Source organism: Manis javanica, chromosome 1, assembly GCF_040802235.1.
Source record: "Manis javanica isolate MJ-LG chromosome 1, MJ_LKY, whole genome shotgun sequence".
Taxonomy (NCBI): Eukaryota; Metazoa; Chordata; class Mammalia; order Pholidota; family Manidae; genus Manis; species Manis javanica.
Window position 1 is genome coordinate 220,372,654 of NC_133156.1, and position 20,021 is coordinate 220,392,674.

Here is a 20,021-nt window from a genome sequence, read left to right on the forward strand (position 1 = left end):
ACGGCCGATGCTGTGACCTCTACCCCATGTTCTTTCTCCCTCCCAGTGAAAGGCCACCCTTCTTTCAAAGCTTGCTCAAAGGTCCCATGACCTCTAGTGGGCAGTCTTCCAGAATTTCTCTTTATTTGGTCTCATGCAGGTCCTCGTGTGCCCTTTTATGATGGCAATCTCTACATTTATTTTGTGTCTGTTTCTCTGTCTAGTTCTGTAGTTCTGCTTGTGCCCATTACCCAGACTATAGCACACTTACCTTTCCTCCAAGGGACACCCCATGGTCATGCTGCATTAAGCAGGAGCCAGAGACTGGCTTTGACTTAGGACCATTCTCTCTGCCTTTGGAAGCACATTGGGTGGCAAGAGTGCTGATGTGATGGAGTGCAGTGACTAACTGTGGCACTTCGATAAATCGCTCCTGGGGACACATTTCAATTGAGGACCTGTCTCCAAAGTGAAGTATGTAGGATGATCCATTTGGATGTGGGAAGAAAATATTACATTTTCTACTTACATGGATTTTTAATCTAAAGATAAGGAAGATACTAGCTTTCCTAATATTTCTTTTGTGATTGACCCTGGTGTCCTCACTCAAGTGTCACATATTGTATGGGTGGTTTGCTGAGGGTGGTGGGGGGAGGCGGGTGTACCCAGCACTGAGGGGTTGAAAGCATCCTTTTCTCAATCCTTCCCTTCAACGTGCTGGAACAACTGTCTTCCCAGGTCATAGAGTTAGCAAGGCATAGAACCAGAATTGAAGTCTATCTGACAACCAGCTGCCAGGCAAGTTAAAACAATGGCAGACCACAATGACTGACGGTAAGGGCTTCTCATGGCCACACCATGAAAAGCCAACAACAGTGATCTAATCAGACCTGACGAAGGACGGAACACTGAAATTGTCAAGAGGCCTGTATTGAAATGGAAAACAGATGCTTGGAAATATTGCTACTGTTATGTGTGATTCTGTGGTTGGCAATGATGACCTTCAGCTATAAAAACTCCCATATCCATGTACATTAAAAAAAAACCTAGGAAGTAAACTTTTTAAGCCTGTTTTTAAAATTTCAAAATGGAGCGCATCAGTGGAATTTGAGCCCATTTGTAAAAAATGAGACACCTGCCAATTAGTTTGTTGAAAATTTTCTGTAGTGATAATAAACCCTCCCTAAGGGCATAGGGACTGTATGTGGTGCCTCCAGATACAGGCTGGTGATATGACGCCACGTGGATTAGCAGGACACTGTAAAAAGAAGCCCTCCACCCATGTTGACAAGCCACCACACTCTTTAAAAGCAACATTTAAAATCATGGATTCTGAATTCAGCACCTCCCAAAATTCACTAAACTTAATGATAAATGTTTAGAGGTTTTGTTTTTCTTTTTTCAGTTTTCTTAAGAATAGAGGCAAAGAGCCACATGCCACAATGATTAACATAAAACAAGGGTAGCCACACAGCACAAAAATAATAGGTACTTGTCTGCATACACTGTTGGAGGATGCAGATGAAACACTGCCAAGTGTTACAAACAAATTATGAAGCACTGGGCATCTGGATAAAATGTAGATAAAAAATCCCCTACATGTCTTAGCTGATGGTGTTTGTTGGACTTTGTCAATTCTGAGATATACATATAGTTGCTGTGTGTGTGTATGCCATTGAAAAAAGAGACCAGTAAAGATACATTCTCAACAGAAAACTACTTCTTTAGCAAAACAGTGCTTGCAAAACCCATGGAAGTGTCCTCACTAGTAGCGTTCCTGCTTTGACTGGAATAAAAAGATTTCTGGTTAAGAATACACAGCACCTTCAGGGAAATTCTTTATTGGTGAGCTATTGCAGCAAAGCCAGGAGCTCACAAAATGAGAAGGGATATTGCCCTTGTGGTAATTGTTACAGAAACAAGACTTCTAAGGTTAAGAGAATCCTTACAATATTTTGTAATGAGATGGGGAATCACCATGAAAATATTTTGGCAGCGTGCTTGGACGAGCCATCATGCTTGGAGAAGACCTTTGCTATGATGAGAACTGATTGTCAGTAATATGTCACCTAGCAGGTATTTTAGAAAAAAAACCTCCCTTCATGGAAAAGGAGAGGAAGTAATTGCTTTTTGAGAAATAATTTCAAAGGAAGGTGTACAGAGTTGTTTTTTAAAAACAAAGGTGGGGATGGGAGTTGGTTTTGAAAACAGATGCTTGGAAATATTGCTACTGTTATGTGTGATTCTGTAGCTGACAATGATGACCTTCAGCTATAAAAACTCCCATATCCATGTACATTAAAAAAAAAAAACCTAGGAAGTAAACTTTTTAAGCCTGTTTTTAAAATTTCAAAATGGAGTGCATCAGTGGAATTTGAACCCATTTGTAAAAAATGAGACACCTGCCAATTAATTTGTTGAAAAATAAGAAGATTGACATCTGGGAGGGAAGGGTATTTTATTAGTGAGATTGCAACAAAAATCTTGGTATAGTTGAATGAGAATCATGACTTAGCACAATCAGCAAGATGCATATTCTGTGTGCATATTCTATCTTTGCTAGGAATCTCTTTTCATCCCTGACAACCTTTAAAAGCAAGTTTAGTAGTAAAATTAGCCCCAAAGTAGGCCTATGAATAGTTGTATTATAAAACTTTAAATCAAGATTTTAAGAAGTAGTGAAACATCTTCAATCAAAATTCTCTCCCTTGAAATACTACTATTATTTTAGCAAGAACAAGTAGTACCTAATAAAAAATAGTGTGGTAATCCCCACAGCAGACTATAAAACTGTCAGAGGCCACCTGTGTCTTCCTCACTGATGGTGACTCATGCCCTACACAGGACACATGATAATGAGGCTCAGTTCCATCCCTCACTGGCTGGCTGACAGACTGCATGAATGAAAACGCCTGTTGGTAAGAGTGTCATAGAAACAACATAAATATCAACACAAAGGGGAGAAAGACTGAATAAACAAATAAGCATTTGGCCGAGCAACAAAGGCAATCAAGTAAAACATAAAAAGGGAGGAGCCTGGTATGAATCACACTCACAATGGCTAAATTTTATTGTGTGCCTTCTGTGCTTTATATCTAGGACTTCCCCAGATTCTCCCATCAGCCTTATGCAATCCTGTGCCAGCTCAGGGGCTGGTTTCAAAGGTACCTGTACGGCCTCCAGAAGGAGGACGGCCCTGGGGACAATTCAGGAAACTGCTTACATTCCTGGATCTTCCCAGGGGATTTCAGAGCCAGAGAGATCCCAATCATGTCCTCTGCTATGTAAAATGAGTTGCAAAAATAGAATCGGAAAAAAAGGTCGAAATTGAGCCTCCATATATAATGACGTTATCATTGATCTGCTAGTCACAGGAGAAATGCTCTGAGCTATTTTTCCAGTGAGTGGAAAAAACCAAGCTTCCTGTTGGCCTCCCTGTGCACAGGGCACCCTCGGCTCTGCCCCACAGCCCGGAGCACCGTCCTCCCTAGATGGCTGACACCTCTTTGCCTCCTCCTTCCCCACAGACAGAGCAGCAAGCCCTCAACCGCAGGTCTCTGTGGCTTTTAAGAACACAGCACTAAGTGGTCTAGGCAGGGCCTGCTCTGTGGGTGGCTGACCTGTGAGTCATAAGGGCCCCATGCTTGGTTTAATGCTGTTATTGCTGTCTTAAAATTCTTAATAATTTTTCAACAAGGGGCCTCATATTTTAATTTTGCCCTGGGCCCTGAAAATTATGTAGCTGGTCCTGTGACTAGGGTAGGATGGGGTATTCCTGGGGAGGGCATGGGGGACTAGTTCCAGCTGCAGTGGACCCTAGGCCCATTGCAACCTTTAAAATAAAGTTTTAGAAATAAACCTAACCTAAAACCAGACTTTGTTACATTATAGGGTCCCCTGGCAGAAAGGGCAGAGAAAGCAGCTGCCTCCCAGGTGATGTGGGGACAGGTGACGAAAGCCTGCCCTCCCTTGTGTCCTGGACTCTGAGATGTTCCCCAAGGTTAGAGTCCACCCGAGATCATAGCACTTGAAAGGAGGCTGCACCCTCAGCCTCTTCCACGGGCCTTTTGGAATACTGGTAAAGATAGACAATTCAAAACAGAATTTAATAATGCTCAGAAAGGACCAGTCAGAGGCAAGTGCTGTGCTGCCCTACTCAGCGCTGAGCACAGGACCCACTGTGCTGCTCTGCTCACCAAGGGAGGGACCTCTGCTCAGGTACCAACGTGAGGCTGAGCCTCTGCTGTGGGCCAGTGATTTTATTCTCAGTTTCGATGGAAAATGTATGGAGAACGAGGATGGGCCATGCCCTGCAGAAGGTGGGGCTGGTAGGACTCGTGGACATACCTTCTGGCCTGGTTGTGCACTGGAGACAAGAGTAATTACAGCTCCACCGCCTGCACATTATTAAGCATCTCGTCTGCCAGACCCTTTTCCTACATTTTCTCATTTGATCTGCCAACAGCCTTTTAAGGCAGACACCATCACTGTAGCATTCGAGCTGGAGAATCAGAGTCATTTGTAATAATTCAGGATTAGAATTCCTCTTTGCCCCTGTCTGATTCCCAGTGCCCCAATTCCCTGGGCAAGGTGGATTCTTTAGTCACTGGGCCTGACTGTGTCTCATACCAACTGACACGAAAGAAATTCAAATGGCTGAAACGCTGCCTGCGAAGAATATGTGTTTCCTCACCTCCTCTACCCTCCTTACATCTTTTCCACACCTGCCCTCCCAGTGCTGTGTGGACATATCCTGACGGGAGCAGGCTTGTTGCAGGACCCCACAGCCAGGGCCCAGCAGGCATAGACTCCAGGCCTCCCCAAGACAGTGTGCATTCCCTTGGCCCCTGTTATTAGCGCAGTGCCAGCTGCCGGAACAGTGGGACAAGCTTATAGCAACAGGTTGCCTGGACATCGCACAGAGATACAGCAGTGCCCATGTGGGTGGCCGTCTTTTGCTGAAGTCAGGTGACCTCTTGCTGCTCCCCGTGAGTGTCTTCTTGTTAAGGAGCTGCCCAGACCGTCCTGCTCCTGGGAGGCTGGTTCTGGGGCCAGGGGATCTGGGGACTGCCCTGAAGTAGGGTCTTTACTGCTTTGCTCAGGGCAACTTTGACTTAGGTTTACTTCAACCTGGTGACTTTGTAATGAATACTCACCAAAGTTCTGTGTATGGACCTTGAGAACAGCTTCTCTTACTTGGCAGGAAAGAGGAGGTTTTTCTGGGCATATCTTCAGGCTACAGAGTCTAAAAAGAGCCCCCTTCAACTGGTCATTGAATAAATAAGCCACTTAATTTAGCTTGGTTCTTGTATAAAACATCCTTCTCCTTAATTTTTTTAATTTAAAAAATTTTAATTTAAAAAATTATGATGAGATATGCATACAGAAAAAGTCTGAAATATATACACATTCAACTTAAAGAATAGTTATCTGGCAAGATCTTATGAAACCACCACCCACATTAAGAAATAGTAATTCCAGTATATCTGAAGTTTTCTACACATCCTTCCTCAATCTCAATCCTCTCCTCTCACAACTTCACTGATTTTTATGATAATTATTACATTGATTTTCTCTACTATGTTCACTGCCTACCTCCATATTTAAATGGAGTCATATGTATTCTCTGTAAAACTTTCTTTTCAACATTATATGTGATATTCACCCAAGTTAATGTATAAAGATAGAGTGATTCATTTTTCACTGAGGCATGAATGTTCCACTGTATGAAATCATAAGTTATTTTTTCCAATCCACTATTGACGGACTTTGATCTCATGGCTTCCAATTTTTTTATTATTATGAACAACACTGCCTGAACATTCTTGCACACATCTCCCTAGAGAGACACATTTGCAAATGTTTCTTTGGGAATATCCCTGAGGGATGGAATTACTGAATTGTTGGTCCCCACTTGTTCGGTGTTACCAGGTTTTTATAATAGATCCTTAGGTTTTATGTATTTTCTTAAAATTTTAAAAAATGTTTTCTCCTTAGTTATTTAAAAAATCATCCTTAATTTTTAAAAAGTTAAAGACATGATTCTCATACAAATATAGGAAGAACAGATGTCAGAGACTTGAACTCAGTAATCCATGGGGGTGTCACAAAGGTGGTTAAGTCTGGTTCAAGGGAGAATTTGAGGAATGGAAATTTACATTTCCATTATGTAATGTTAGTTGGAATGCTGAAATGGAATGCTGAGATGATGTTGCTAACAGGTACAAAACTGGTTAATGTCCTACAGGCTGATAACACTGTAAACTCAAGGTTATCTTTGTTTTACCAGTCAGCAAACCACTAGTTGACATAAGTTCATAGTGTCTGGGCTCCAATCAAATAGTAAATAGCAAAGTCAAACACAGGTGTATTCTAGATAACTAAATATTTCTTAGATGAGCTTGTTAAACAGTGACATTGACAGACAAGAGGTCACTCCCTTGCCTTCTTTCCAAGTTGGAATATTTTTTCTTAACAATACTATGCCTTGTTTTCAAACCTGTGGCGAGGATCAGATGAGAATGCGTGCAAATGATTTGTAAGCTCCTTACAAGGAGCCAAGTGTATTTTCATTATGGTGGTGGTTTTACAAATCCCCTTGAATAATCTATTGGAATTAATACTGTTGTGGGAAGGGAGTTAATTATTAAATATCTATTTTTAATCTATTTTTATTTTTTATATTTAGTTTAAAATATTTTTAAACTGTTGGGGTTTTTTTAATCTCACCTAATTCTTATAAAAAGACTGAAAACATACAGAATCTGCTTCTGTTTTTCTGTGAGATCAGGTTAACAGTAATGCCTACCTCACTAGGCTGTTTGGGAATTAATGAGTACTACAGACTTACTGCTAAAAACCAGTGACTTGCACATAGTAAATGAACAAGATATGTTGGGTCACTAAGTGTTTGATCTGTTATTTGAACACATCTGCTGAAGTTTTTTTTTAATACCAATATATTTGATTTTAGAAGTTCTGTTTGGTTCAAAGTTCTTTCATAAATTTGTCTTGAAAAAAGTGCCTGATTCTTTTCTCATGTTCTAAATTCCTTTAGTCTTTATTTTTCTAAACATACTTGCGAATAGTGTGTCTTCAGTACTACGTTAGTGAAATGTGGGCCCGATCTTGCTCTTTGTTGTGGCTACTGATTCTCACAGGGATTGTTTGGCCATTTTTTTTCCTAATTAAAAGATTTTCTAGCTTAAGCAACTCCATATATACTCTAGCAAAATAAATCTCTGTCCCTATAGTTAATTTTTTAAAATAGATGATTACCAGGAGATGGTTGAATTCTTCTGACCAACTGAGAGTAAAAAAAAACTCATGGTGCCACCATTGCCTAGTAGAGATAATATCTCCCGTTCCTAGATTTTGGTTTTAAACTACGATAATTTGTAGTTTGGCCCCATTCACTGCTGGAATCATGTGTTTTATATTTTTGGATTATTCTCCTACCCTGGACAATAGTATTTATTTTGATGAATGTCACTATGTAATGAAAATATAACTCTGGGCCAGTTACCTCTTCTGAGTCTTGGTTTTCTCCTCTGTAAAAAGGAGATGATAATAGGGATGTGCAAAATTTAATTGTCATACACTGCATACCATAAGTACTCTATCAAAAGTCTTTTTCTATTACAGGGTTTTTTCCCAGCATCTTCAAGAATATGGAGGTACATGCAATAAAATGCACACATCTTAATGTACTGCTTAATGAATTTTGACATGTGTATATGTCATGTAACCATCACCCAGATCAAGATATCAGACATTCTCACCAATTTTTATTTCCCTTCACCTATTTCATCTATTACCCCCTCCCCCACCATGCTGTTCTGTGTTTATGAGTGTATTTCAATTTTGTTTGTTCTGTTTTTTAGATTACACATAAATGAAATCATATGCTATTTTTCATTATTTCACTTAGCATAACATGCTCTAGGTCCATCCATATTGTTGCAAACAGCAAGATTTGATTCATTTTTTTATGGCTGAGTAATATTTCATTGTATAAATATACCACTTTTTTTTCATCTGTTCTTCTATCAATGGACATTTAGGTTGTTTCCATATTTTGGCTATTGTAAATAATGCTGCATTAAAGAACATAAGAGTGCATGTATCTTTTCAGATTAGTGATTTTTGTTTTCTTCTGGTAAATTCCCAGAAGTGGATGTTGTATGATATTGTGTGATATTTCTATTTTTAATTTCTCCTCTTCCACATTTTATGTATATGTCTCCTTTATCACCTTTTATTGAGTGATTACCTTCACTAATTTTTAGAAGGAGTTGACTTAACTACTACGTTTTAACCTTCATTCTAGCTTTTAAGCAACTGGTCTACCACCTTTGCTATCTGTTTGCTTTAACCAGTGAATTTTTTTCTTTTCATAATTTTTTGCTTCTAGTTGTAGATTTTCTTTTCATTTTGAAGGAAATATCCCCTTAACATTTCTTATAAGGCTGGTTTAGTGGTGGTGAACTCCTTTAACCTGTGTTTATCTGAGAAGCTCTTTATCTCCCCTTTAATTCTGAATGGTAACCTTCTTGGGTAGAGTATTCTTTGTGGTCTTTTTCTTTTAGCACTTTGAATATATCATGCCACTCCCTTCTGGCCTGCAAAGTTTCTGCTGAAAAACCACCAGATAGCCTTTGAGGTTTCCCTTGTAGGTAACTCATTTATTTTCTCTCACTGCTTTTAGGAGTCTATCTTTGCTCTCTGAGATCTTAACTATTATGTTCCTCTGTGTGGACTTCCTTGGGTCCATCTTGTTTGGGAATCTCCTGGACTTGGATGTCTATTTCCTTCCCCTGGTTAGGGAAGTTTTCAGTTATTATTTCTTTAAATAAGTTTTCCATCCCTTCTTCTCCCTTCTCCTGGGACTCCTAGAAAGCAAATACTAGGATGTTTGATGTTGTCCTGCAACTCCCTTAGCCTGTGCTCATTTGTATTTATTCTTTTTCTTTCTGCTGTTCAGTTTGAATGATCTCTATTACTCTGTCTTCCAAATCACTGACCTGTTCTTCTGCATCCCCTAATCTGCTGTTAATTTTCTCTTGTGTATTTTTCATTTCATTTATTGTATTCTTCATTTCTGGTTGGTTCATTCTTATATTTTCTATCTCTTTGTAGAGTTTCTCACTGAGTTCATACACTCTTCTCTTAAGTCTAGTGAGCATCTTTACAATCATTATTTTAAACTTTTATCAGGTAGATTGCTTAACTCTGTTTCATTTAGTTCTTTTTCTGAAGTTTTGTCTATTCTTTTGTTTTAAGCATATTCCTGTGTCTCCTCATTTTGTTTGACTTTCTGTGTTGGTTTCTACAGGTTAGGTGAAAGAGCTACCTCTCCCAGTCTTGAAGGCATGGCCGTGTGTAGGAATGTCCCCTTGGGAGATTGCATGTGCCTGGTAGTTTTGGCTGGTTGGCTGAAGACTGGTTTGGCAGGTCCAGGAGTCTTCAAGGTGGGTGCCAGCTGGGGTTCATGGGGTGGCTGAGGGTGGATGGGTACAGTCTGGAGGTCTCCCAGGTTGGTACTACACTGGGGCCATGCAAACAGGATGGCAGGGAATGGAAGTGGTGTGGGCAGGGTAATCCATGTGAGTGTTGTGAGTCCCACCTGGTGGGACTGCTGGATTTGGGATGGGTGTATCTGGGTGTATGCAGGGGCTGGGAGGCTGCCCCTGTCATGTCTGGAGCTGCTGTGTTCACCCTGACTCTGCTCTTGCCTGTCTGCACTGTTAGTGTGCATGGGAACATAAGCATTGTTGCTTGCTCTGCTCCTGTTTGCACTGGCAGTGTCCAGGAAGAATACAAACAATGGTGTTCACTAAAATCTCTGGTCCTGGAGAGAGTTCTGGCAGTTCCTTTGCTGTTAGATGGTCATATTTAAACCCTCCAAGTTGTGGTCTTTTTTTGTGCCCCAGGGCAGGCAAGTCTGCACTTAGGTAGCTCAGTGATATCTCTCCCTACTTAGGGCCACACTAGGCGTAGGCTCCTTCAGTTACTGTGTCTCCATCATTCCTGCAGTTTTACATGTGGTCTTTTTATTCCTCATTGTGCAGAAGGTGTTCACTCAGGCCTCCATTTTTCATGGGATGAAATGCCTTATGTGTAGGTTTGGTGAGTACAAAGGAAGAGGTGGGCTCAGGCTCTTTCTACAGTGCCAGCTTGAACCCACCCCTCTGTCAACTTTTTTTGGTATTTTACTTTGTATTAATTTTTCCTCCTTAACATTTATGTTCCCAGATCAAATGTGGCCAGATATACAACCATAAAAATATAATCACTATTAACTCCTCACCCATGCCATAGTCCCCTAGTCCAACTCTATCTAGTTCATCACCCTCATTTTCTCTGGCTTTTTCATTGTCCCCTATACATGCCATGCTCATCTGTCTCTCCACCTAGATGTGATTTTCTAAGTCTCAACAACTCTGTTCTTTTTGGCCTCTAACCAAATCATCTCTCCATCCTCCAGGGCTCAATTAAAGTTCTATGTCCTTTATGGAAACTTTTGGCCAAGTTTAATCCACACTCATCTATTTTTTTAATTCAAAAGCCATATTGAAGAGTACCGGACTACAGCTTTCTCAGGATTTGGTGTCTTTGTTCATGATGTGGCTGTGGGTATCAACTAGACGGAAGGCCTTCCTACAGGAAAAAGGGCATGGCATGTACCCAATGTACGTACCACCACATTTAAGCAGATACTCTCATGTATTTTTAAAATCTAGCTTTTTAGTATATATTGGTGGGAATTTGGGGCCTGGCTTCTGCTTGTGTCCTTCCAGACAGGATTTCTCTTTGTTTCTGCCTAATGTTGTTACCAGAGTGGGGCCACTTTTTGGGGGTTAATTTTTCAGACTGGGGGGCTCCTGGGTCACTCAAGCAGTGTAGATTCCAACCCCTAACCCAAATGAGGGCAGACTTGGTGGTAATGAATTCCATGATTCTCTGAGCTGGGAAATGGAAATTTGGGGACTAAAAAGGAGGTTGAACTCTTGGATTTACAGGCTTATCTTTATTGTTATCTTGTGTCAAGCCAGGAACACAAGGTGGGGTGTGGTAGTTCTTTAGGACACGTGTGATTCACCCACTATGTTTTTCGGTCCATAGAAGATGTGGGGGATGGTATGCTCTTCCCATTAAACAGAAATTGGAGCCCAGAAGAACACTACAACTGGAGCTAGGTCTTCTGGGGACTGTTCTGTTTTGCCAAAGAGGGACAACATGCTGAATCCCGAGAAGAAGGCAGGCAGCCTTCATTCATTTATTGCTGCCCATCTCTGAAACCCATCTCTGGACCTCTCCATTTCCCTGACAGCCAGGATCCTATCTCAACTCTCACAGGGAAAAAGAGCCCATTTTCACTTTCATGCATGTAGTGTCTTAGATTACAGAGCATGGTTGGTTTGTCCGTGGTTTGTCATTTTCCAGCAGTGCTGGAGGCAGACGAAAGGGGTACTTTCCAGTTTTACAGATGAGGACTCTGAAAAACAGGATCAGGCTAGTGATGGGATTTGCTCCTAAGGCCACATATTCAAATGTACATCAGGGGTTCTAATTCACTTTTCTTTTTTGCCATCCCAAAGCTAGGGATGACAGAGAGTTACTCAGAGCATAGATGATAGTGGATTGCTTTTTTGTTGAGGTGAAATTCATATGACATACAATCAGCATTTAAGTGAACCGTTCAGTGGCAGCTGGTACATTCACAGTGTTGTGCAACCACCACTTCTACTTTCAAAACTTCTCTCTCCCCTGCTCCTCCCCCGCCAGGATATTTTTGTGCAGCATGAGGCCTTGCCCCTAGTAGGGGCTACATGAATCCAGCCTGTATTATCAGGCTCTCTAGCATTCTCTTAGACACCTGATAATGTAGAAGGATGAATTCTTTCCTAAATTTAGCTCCTTGAAAAAATCAGGTTGAGGATATGTGACGTATTCACGTCCCAATCCTTTTTTACTTTTTTGACATTTCAAAGTTGCTCTCTTCCAGATAACTTTCCCCAGGGAACTATCCTATTCTTGAGAGCAATTAGACACATTTACCTACAAATGCCCCAGTACTGAATTGCACACTGTCATGGAGCTTCTTGTTTTATGAAGAAGTTTGTCCTCCTGGCCAGGCCAGGACATGCACAGCCTTGGAGTTACCTCACTGCTCTGCATTGTCCTGAGGACAGAACAGGTGTATAACAGGTATCGGATTCTTTTGAATGCTGGCCAGAGTTTGAAATAGTGGGTTTGGTGACTGAGCATACGCTCATCGGGTGCTGGCTGGAGCCTGATGGGCCGGTCTGGGCTCTGGTTGCCCGTCATTCGAGTAGCTCTGGCTGAGACAGGTGATGAAAGACTCCAGCTCCCGTACCTGTGCTGCTCGACAGATGGAAGGTGAGCACTTCAGGCAGGCTAACCCAAGAATAGAACGGCTTTGACCTTTATTTAAATTTGCCAATTCCAGGATCATAGGCCCCAGACTCCAGAAGTCACGACTGTCCTTGTGGCATCCTGTTTCACCAGGTGTTGAAGCAAGCACTCTTGGTGGTGGCGGGAGTGGCCAAGGTAGAGGGTGGAGAGGAACGATGCTGGGAATTTAGGATGAGCTCCTGAACGTGGCTGGTGGGCCTAGAAGCTCATGGTGTTCAGGCTCATTGCAGGATGTTCTCTCTGGCGACCCCTCATGGCCCTCCATGCCATCACTGCACCTATGCCACATGCAAGGCCACCTCCCGCCGCCACTGGCACAGCCCAGGAGAGCACCCCGGGGCCTGCATCAGCCTGGTCTTGGAGTGGCTGACTGTTCCCCAGGGTGTGGAGATAAGGGCTCTCCTGTGGAGGGGGAAAGGGTCAGGAGATAAGGGCCTCTGAAAACTGCCCACCTGCCCATGTTAAGCTTGCTTAGACCCCATCCCAGAGGTGGTACAATCACCTTGCACATTTCCACAGCTCATCCCTGTTTGTAAACTTCTTTGTCTATACTGTGCCAAACCTTCTGGATGAAGATGGGCATCCCAAGGGGTCACCACCCAGGTATTCCCCCTTTTAGTTTCTCACCAGCATCTCCCTTGCTGTCAACCCGATTTTGAAAGATTAGGAACTGACGGCGGGTCGTGGGGAGCTGGCAGAGCCCCCCACACCCATTTTCTCCAGGCAGTTGCTTGACAACTACCCTCACCCCCCCATCCCAGGGAAGGTCAGTGTGGAAGGATGGTTGGCTCTGTAGTAGGTTAGAGAACCAAAACTGAGAAGGGCCAGGAGAGGCGGCGTTTGTGGCTGCCTCCCCGGATCCTTTCCTCACTGTCAGTGACCACTGGGTGCCGTGTTCACTGGGTCACATCACGAAGGTGCCTGGGTCAGTGTCTTCTGAGAGGTGTAAACAGAAAAGAGAGACCGACAGTGTATATCTGGGGGCAGGAACGCTGTGCGGGGCAGAAGGAGGTGAGAGAGGAGGAATAGTAGGTCCGAGGGGGCAGCATCTGGCCTTGAAAGGTGTGAGGATTTTCCACTGGCAGAGATGGGGGCTGAGGCGCAGGAGGAGCAGAGGGCACGAGTGAGCACAGTCGCGGGGCTTGGCTGGGAAGCTGATCCGTGTTCCAGGAACACAGAGAGCGTGTCTAGGGCGAGACAGGAACGAGGGCCTCCCACCCTCTGGCCTCTCTTGAGCAGTGGGGACCAGGGGAGGGTTTCGAGCAGCCTTGACAGGACTGGAGTTCCTTTTCAGTTAGGCTACCCTGAGTCCGGTGGCTACTGTAGGACGGACGGAGAAGGGAGAGAGGGGAGCTGGGGAGCAAGTGAGGGGTCTCGTCAGTGGTCCGGGTGAGGGCAGCAGGGGCCTGGAAGGAGTGGTGGAGACGGTGGAGGAGGACCGCAGGCTCCCAGAACAGATACGGGGTCTCATTTCTCCTTGTCCCCAAACCCCCAGCTCTAGACATGTGCCTGGCATGGGCAAGCTCCTCGGTGCGTGCTGAGGACAGAGGGTGCCTCAACCCCTCGGGGTAATGGTGACCCAGGGTTCTGGCCAGGGCCCATTTGTGATCCCTGAGTGCCTCTTTCCACTTCACTCAGACCTGCTGCTTTCTCCTGCCCTGTGCCCATGGCTGAGGAGCTGAGAAGTTTCAGGGACAATAAGGGGATTGAGGGGAGATTTGAGAATGGTGGCAGTGAAGGGAGGCGCACAGTGATAGTGTCCCGGGGGACTCTTTTGTGACTCCCCCCGCCCCCAAGGCGTCTGTCCCACAGGACATGCAGGACGTTCACTCACAGGAGAGGGGCACTTGAGTTTGGTTCGGCTGTGGGTGAAGTTGTTGGAGGTCGTCTTTTGGCCCACGGGTTCCAGCTGAGGAGAGGAAAAAGCAACCTTGGTTCCCTCCGAAGCTGGGAGGAGAACCGTGCACCACATTCCCTCCCTCTGTGCAGGTGGGTTTAAGCCAGCAACAGAGGCAGCTGCACGGCAGACACCAGCAGCCCTGGCACCGCTGCTGGGCCTGACTTGACATGGCAACAGGTCAGAGTCCATGTCCCAGATTTCCTGAAGAGGATGCCGAGGCCCAGGGAGACTGACCTGTCCAGGGGCCACAGTGAGTGTGTGGAGGGGCTGGGCCCAGGGCCTCCACCTCCTGCTCCCCTGTGGGTGGCTGTAACCTCAGACACTCTGCGTTTTCAATTTTATGAAATGGTGATAATCATATTTACCAACTTTTGAAGTGCATGGGGCTAGTCAGTTTCAGGAAGACTTTGAGAACAGATTGTTTACCATGGCATTGTTACTACATTTGGCTCATCAGAAATTGAAATTTCTCATTTGAGCTACTTGGTATGTTTTTCACATAGATGAAAGTTTACTTGAAACATTCCTGGGAGCAACTGTATCCAGAGAGGTTCTGAGTACTTCTGATCCTGGCCCTTCTGAGAATGAGCTGGAAGCTGCCACCCCCTCCCACATGGCAGCACCAAGAAGGAGGGACCCCTGGCACGCTCGCCTATCCAGGCTGTCCTGAATGTCTAGCCTCCTCGCCTCTTGTATTTCTGCTTGTCTGTCTGGTCCTGACCCCCAGAAACTGCCTCTGAGGGGAGGGAAAGGACGCTGTGCCAGCCAGTGACCATGCCAGGCCCGTGGCCATGCTTTTCCTTGTCCTGAAGTGTTTTGCACCTGTTCCTTAATAACACAGAGGAGTGAGGGTGGCTCTGATCCTGGGAGAGACCACAGTGACTGGACAAAGCACAGTGAGCACCAAGCACAGTGAGCACCTCGGCTGGGGTCCTGGCTCTGCTGGTATTGAGCCATGTGATGCCAGGCAGGCTCTGGACCTGCCCCAGGGTTAGAGGGGGGGCATTAATCCCTGCCTGACATTCCCGTTAGGTTGTTGTGAGCATCCAGTGAGAGTAAGAAGTGAAAGCATTTGAGAGTCGGAGGTGACAGACACATGTCAGGCAGCAGTATTTATGCTTTTTTAGAGCTGAGAAAGCACCAGCCTCTTATAACAGAAGCACCTAGTGATGGGATAGATGCTAACGGTCAGGCCGGCTGGGTCCCAGTAGTATTCCAGGAACCTACAAACTGCCTGGCCTTATGTGTACGGTCTATCTCCCAGCCTTTAGCCGCCCTCCCCTGATCCCCCTGCCCCAGCTGCCTTCACCGTCACTCCTCATCACCCTGGGGAGACTTGTGTGCAGTCCCTGGTCGTACCTCCCACCCTCTCTACTGCCCCCTGCAGTCAGTCTTCATCACTTGACGGAAGCTGTGGTCAAGGTCACAGTCACCTCCATATTGCCAGATCCATTGTCATTTTTTTGCCCTCGTTTTGCTTGAGTTTTCACAGCATTTGTCAGAGCTGATGCCTTCCTCTCAGAACGCTTCTCTTGGCTCCTGGGACGTGGTACTCTTTACTCCTGATTCGCTCCTCATCTGTTGCTGGTGTTGGACGTTGGATGAATCCCCGCAGGCCTGGTAGTTGGCCCGACACCCTTTTCTACTGTTCTTTCTCCAGGAGCTCTCATCAGTCCCATGATCTTTAATGCCATCCCCATGGCCAATGACTGGCACATTTTTTCCTAATTTCCATCCCCTATCATCTCACTAGATTTAGGTCTAGGCTCATATATTTAACAGCTTACCTGATACCTCCAGGTAGATTTCTGGAAGGCAGATCACACTTCTACCATGTCCAAAACAGAACTTTTGATTTTTTTCCCTCCCAAGCCCTTTTTTATCTTTTGCCTCAACCCTCCACCGGGTTTCCTGGGCTCCAAGCTGCGGAGTGATCCTGTGTTCCTCTTCTACCTCATCCATCTGCTAGCCACCCCAAGACATGGCCCAAACCCAACTGCTTCTCTCCTTCTCCACTGCCACCCTGGTCCTGCCGCCTTCCTGCTGCTCAGACACTTCAAGTTCATTCCTGACTCCAGGCCCACACAGGTCCTATTTCCTCTGTGTGGAACATTCTGGTCCTAGTCTTCTGCAAGCCTGGCAGTCCTCAGGTCACATGCCACTCTTGGGTGAGGCCTCTTTCTTCTCCATTACTCTGTCATGGTGCCCTGCTTTATTTTTTAAGCTTAAAAAATATAGTCAGTAGTCACCTTATCTGTCTTTTCTCCACTAGACCATATAAGCTCCATGAGCGCTTGCTTTCCCCAGAACCCGTAATAGTACCCACCGCATAGTGCCACCGCATAGAGATAGTTGTTGAGTGAAGAGACTGGTGAAGAGAGGCGCAGAGACCTGAGTGGAGAAGCTCAGGTGCTGGCCATGGGAACTGGGGCTGCTGTTCCCAGAACCCACCTTTCCAAAGCCAGACACCATGGATACCAATGATGTGGCAAATGGTAGGACTGGGACAGGGCAGGGTGCAATGGGGCTGGGGCCTCTAGCCTGCTCTGGGGATTAGGGAAGGCTTCCTGTTGGAGCTGGCACCTGAGTCAAGTGTAAAGGTAGGTAAGAGTTCGCCAGAAGAAGAGGGGTAGAAGGTAGTCCAAGACAAGGGGATGAGAAAGGCATGAGATGGCAGGGGTGGGGCAGGAAGCTTCACTCCTTCCTAGGCTTCCAGGTGCGAATCCAAGGGTGGGGGAGGTGGCTGCTGGAGAGGTTAATTTGGGCCAGTCCCACAAGGCCTGGTGTATGGCTAGGGGACATGGTCTTTTTCCTGTGGGGAAGGGTGGGCTCTGGAAGTTGGAAAGCAGAAGCCTGACTTGGTCAGATTTTCATTTATGCAGATTACTGAAGTTGGCCTGTGGCAAATAGATCTAAGGTAGTGGTTTGTAAACCCTGGGTAATATTATCACCTAGGGAGCTTTTCAAACATATTAACCCAAGTTCCAACCCCGCTAAGTCAGAATTTCTAGGTATGAGGCCTTGGTCCTGTTTTCTCGTTTCTTTTTTTTTAAAGTAACATACATGTAGAATCAAGGACAAATCCTAAGTGAGCAGCTGACAAATTGTAATAAATGAACATACCATGTAACTGATCATTCAGATGAAGGAACAGGTATTACCAGCTCTCAGAAGCCTCCCCAGCACCTTCCTCCAGTGCTACCGACCCCCCAGTAAGATCATTTATTAATTGCTTATTGAACTTTATAAAGTTGCATATATAGTGGTTGAAGTTTGCTGTAAGATCTTCCACTGTATGAATGTGCCACGGTCTGTGGCCCCACTCTACTGTCAGTGGACAGTAGAACTTGGGGAGTTTCCTGTTTGGGGCTTATGAAGAGTGCTCCTAGGAAATTTTTCGTATGCATCTTGTGGTGAACTAGTGTGCACCTTTCTGTTGGGGATACATGTACGAGTGGTTGTTGGGTCACAGGAAATATGTATAGTCAAGCTTTAATAGATATAACAGTTTTCCAAAGTGGTTGGATGTATTAATTATTTTTAAAAGTCCCCAGATGATTCTAATATGCAGCCAGAGCTGAGAATTGCTGGTGTAGTGGCTGTAAGTCTGGAGACAGGCATGCAACTTAGGAGGCTGGCACTGTCCCCCGGGGCCTGGGGAGAAGCAAACGTGAGCTGAGAGATTTCCACAGAAGAGGAATAGGTGTCAGAAAAAAGGAGGAAAAGCTGAAAGCCCTTCCCTAGTGCTGCTGGGTTCTGGCTTTGCAAAAGTCTCTGGAGGAGGAGGCACAACCTGTTGAGAGGAGGGGCAGGAGGGGGCAGTGTTTAGGGTGTCTGTTGCCCTAGTAAGGTGTCCTGAGCATCAGCGAAGGCTGCAGACACTATGTCATAGCACTAATTATAAGACGTGAATTCACCACCTACACGGGTGCTTACCAGGTTGGGAGGCGAGAGGCCAGAGTGGTGCCATGGCCAGGACACTAGGGGGATCAGTTCTCATCCCTGCTCTGTCACTAACTGTGCCGCTGGCTGTGTGATCCTGGGCAAATGGCTTCATGTCTCTGTATTTCAGTTACAGAGAAGTCTGGCTCTGAGAGCCTTTCTAGTTCTAATGGCCTATTCATTTTATGTCACTCTATGGGTGAAAGTTCAGTGAGAAGATGATCTAAAAGTTGGCATGATGTGAGAGCTTTATCTGAGATGGTTATGGATGAAAACGCTGGACTCTGTAATTATTTCCCCAAATTATACAGCACAGGATAAGATACTCCTAGATGATTTTAGTTTTGTTTTTGGTGCTTTTTAATTTGGGGTATGGCTGGGGAGCCACAGATAGTCTTGCAGTGTGACTAACATGGTTCCATGGCAGTTCACCTTTTGTTTTCATATGGAAACCTCTCTTACTTGCCTTATGTATTAAAGCCTCTCACCTGGGTGAATCCTGAGCTGCTTTAGAAGAGAAGGCCAGGACTGCATTGTTAATTCATGTAAAAAGAGACCAATGGGCCCTGGTATGTTTGAGAAGTCAGTATGGCCATTGAGCCCTGCGAGGCTCCAGGCATTAAGCATGCTCAGAATGCCCCCAGGTAGGAGGTCCATACCCTGATGAAAATGCTGGGAAGGAAAAGCTAAGGCTTAGCATATGTAGCCCTTCTTGGAATCTGTGGGTTCCCCTGAGATCTCAGGAGACTCCATGGGGCTGTGCACAGATACTCATTCTTGGAGGGGATTTTAAGAGGAATGAAGTCCTATGATTCAGCCACTGAAGGACAACTAGACTTCAAAAGCAAAAATCTACAAAAAAAAACCAACTGCTCCCAGGAATTATATTGTGTAAAACTGTGCTTTAAAAAATGAGGGTGGAGGTTGGGTGGGAGGGGACTCAGATATTTTGATTGTTGTCATGCTCTGTCAGCCCAGGACTCTGAATTGCCGTTGTAGGAGTGGGTAGATATGCGTCAACAGGAGGAAAACATCAGGGAAACAAAAGTACAGGAAGGCCGGGTCTGCAATTAACTAGGCCAAGGATAAAATCTGATTGCATGCTGTTCTGGGGAGAGGAGGAGGTGGTGTGGCTAGGCAGAAAGGCAGTACTCTGAGTCAGCCACGTAAGATCCTGAACATGTCGGATGAGGTGACAGGTGTGGGAATATTTGCACAGTGGTGGTTGCCAGAGACACAGCGGGCCTGAAGCTGCAACAGGAGGAGCAGGAGGTAGACTGTTGGTCACCACAGGGGAGCATGCAGGTGGGGGTGGGGACTGGGTTACCCGCTACCCGCTGAGCCTAGAGCAAAAGGAGCCGTTGGATTGGAAAGGCATCTCATCTGCTCTGTGCAACAGGATACTACTGGGGTTATGGGTCAAGCTCCTGCCTATGCAGCTGACTATCCATTAGAGAGCCGCGGGGCACAGGCCAGGTGTCCCTGTGGCCCCCCCGGGCTCTATGCTCATTGCATAAGGTTTCGTTTTTCTCCATTAGAAAGGACAGGAAGAGGTGGCAGCCTGCAAAAACAGGCTGGGTGGCTCTTTTCTCTGTGAGGTTTAAAGAAATAATAGTTGGGAATGTGTGGAGACAGGAGGAATGGGGGTCGGCATTTATTAAATGCTAATTATTGTACTGTGCACATATTATGTCAGTTTTCTGAGCTCTGAATCTTTGTATTACTTTTACAGATATTGATAGAGAGGGCCAGAGAGAGATCA

The 20,021-nt window shown here is 45.1% G+C and overlaps 1 protein-coding gene and 1 long non-coding RNA gene across 4 annotated transcripts in view; one reads left to right on the top strand and one right to left on the bottom strand.

The window, feature by feature from the left end:
* LOC108407322 (uncharacterized) overlaps window positions 1–20,021 on the top strand; it is a 92,099-nt gene that overhangs the window by 64,994 nt on the left and 7,084 nt on the right. For both annotated transcript variants that reach the window (XR_012122085.1, XR_012122088.1), the window contains exon 3: window positions 9,314–9,449. This is a non-coding gene — a long non-coding RNA (uncharacterized lncRNA). The remainder of the gene's footprint in view (window positions 1–9,313; window positions 9,450–20,021) is intronic.
* PLB1 (phospholipase B1) overlaps window positions 9,985–20,021 on the bottom strand; it is a 115,012-nt gene continuing 104,975 nt past the window's right edge. For both annotated transcript variants that reach the window (XM_073214923.1, XM_073214930.1), the window contains exons 57-58: window positions 14,252–14,326; window positions 9,985–12,819 (exon numbers count right to left, since the gene is read on the bottom strand). In XM_073214923.1, coding sequence (XP_073071024.1) covers window positions 12,616–12,819; window positions 14,252–14,326 — 279 coding nt within the window. In that variant the 3' untranslated portion in view covers window positions 9,985–12,615. The remainder of the gene's footprint in view (window positions 12,820–14,251; window positions 14,327–20,021) is intronic.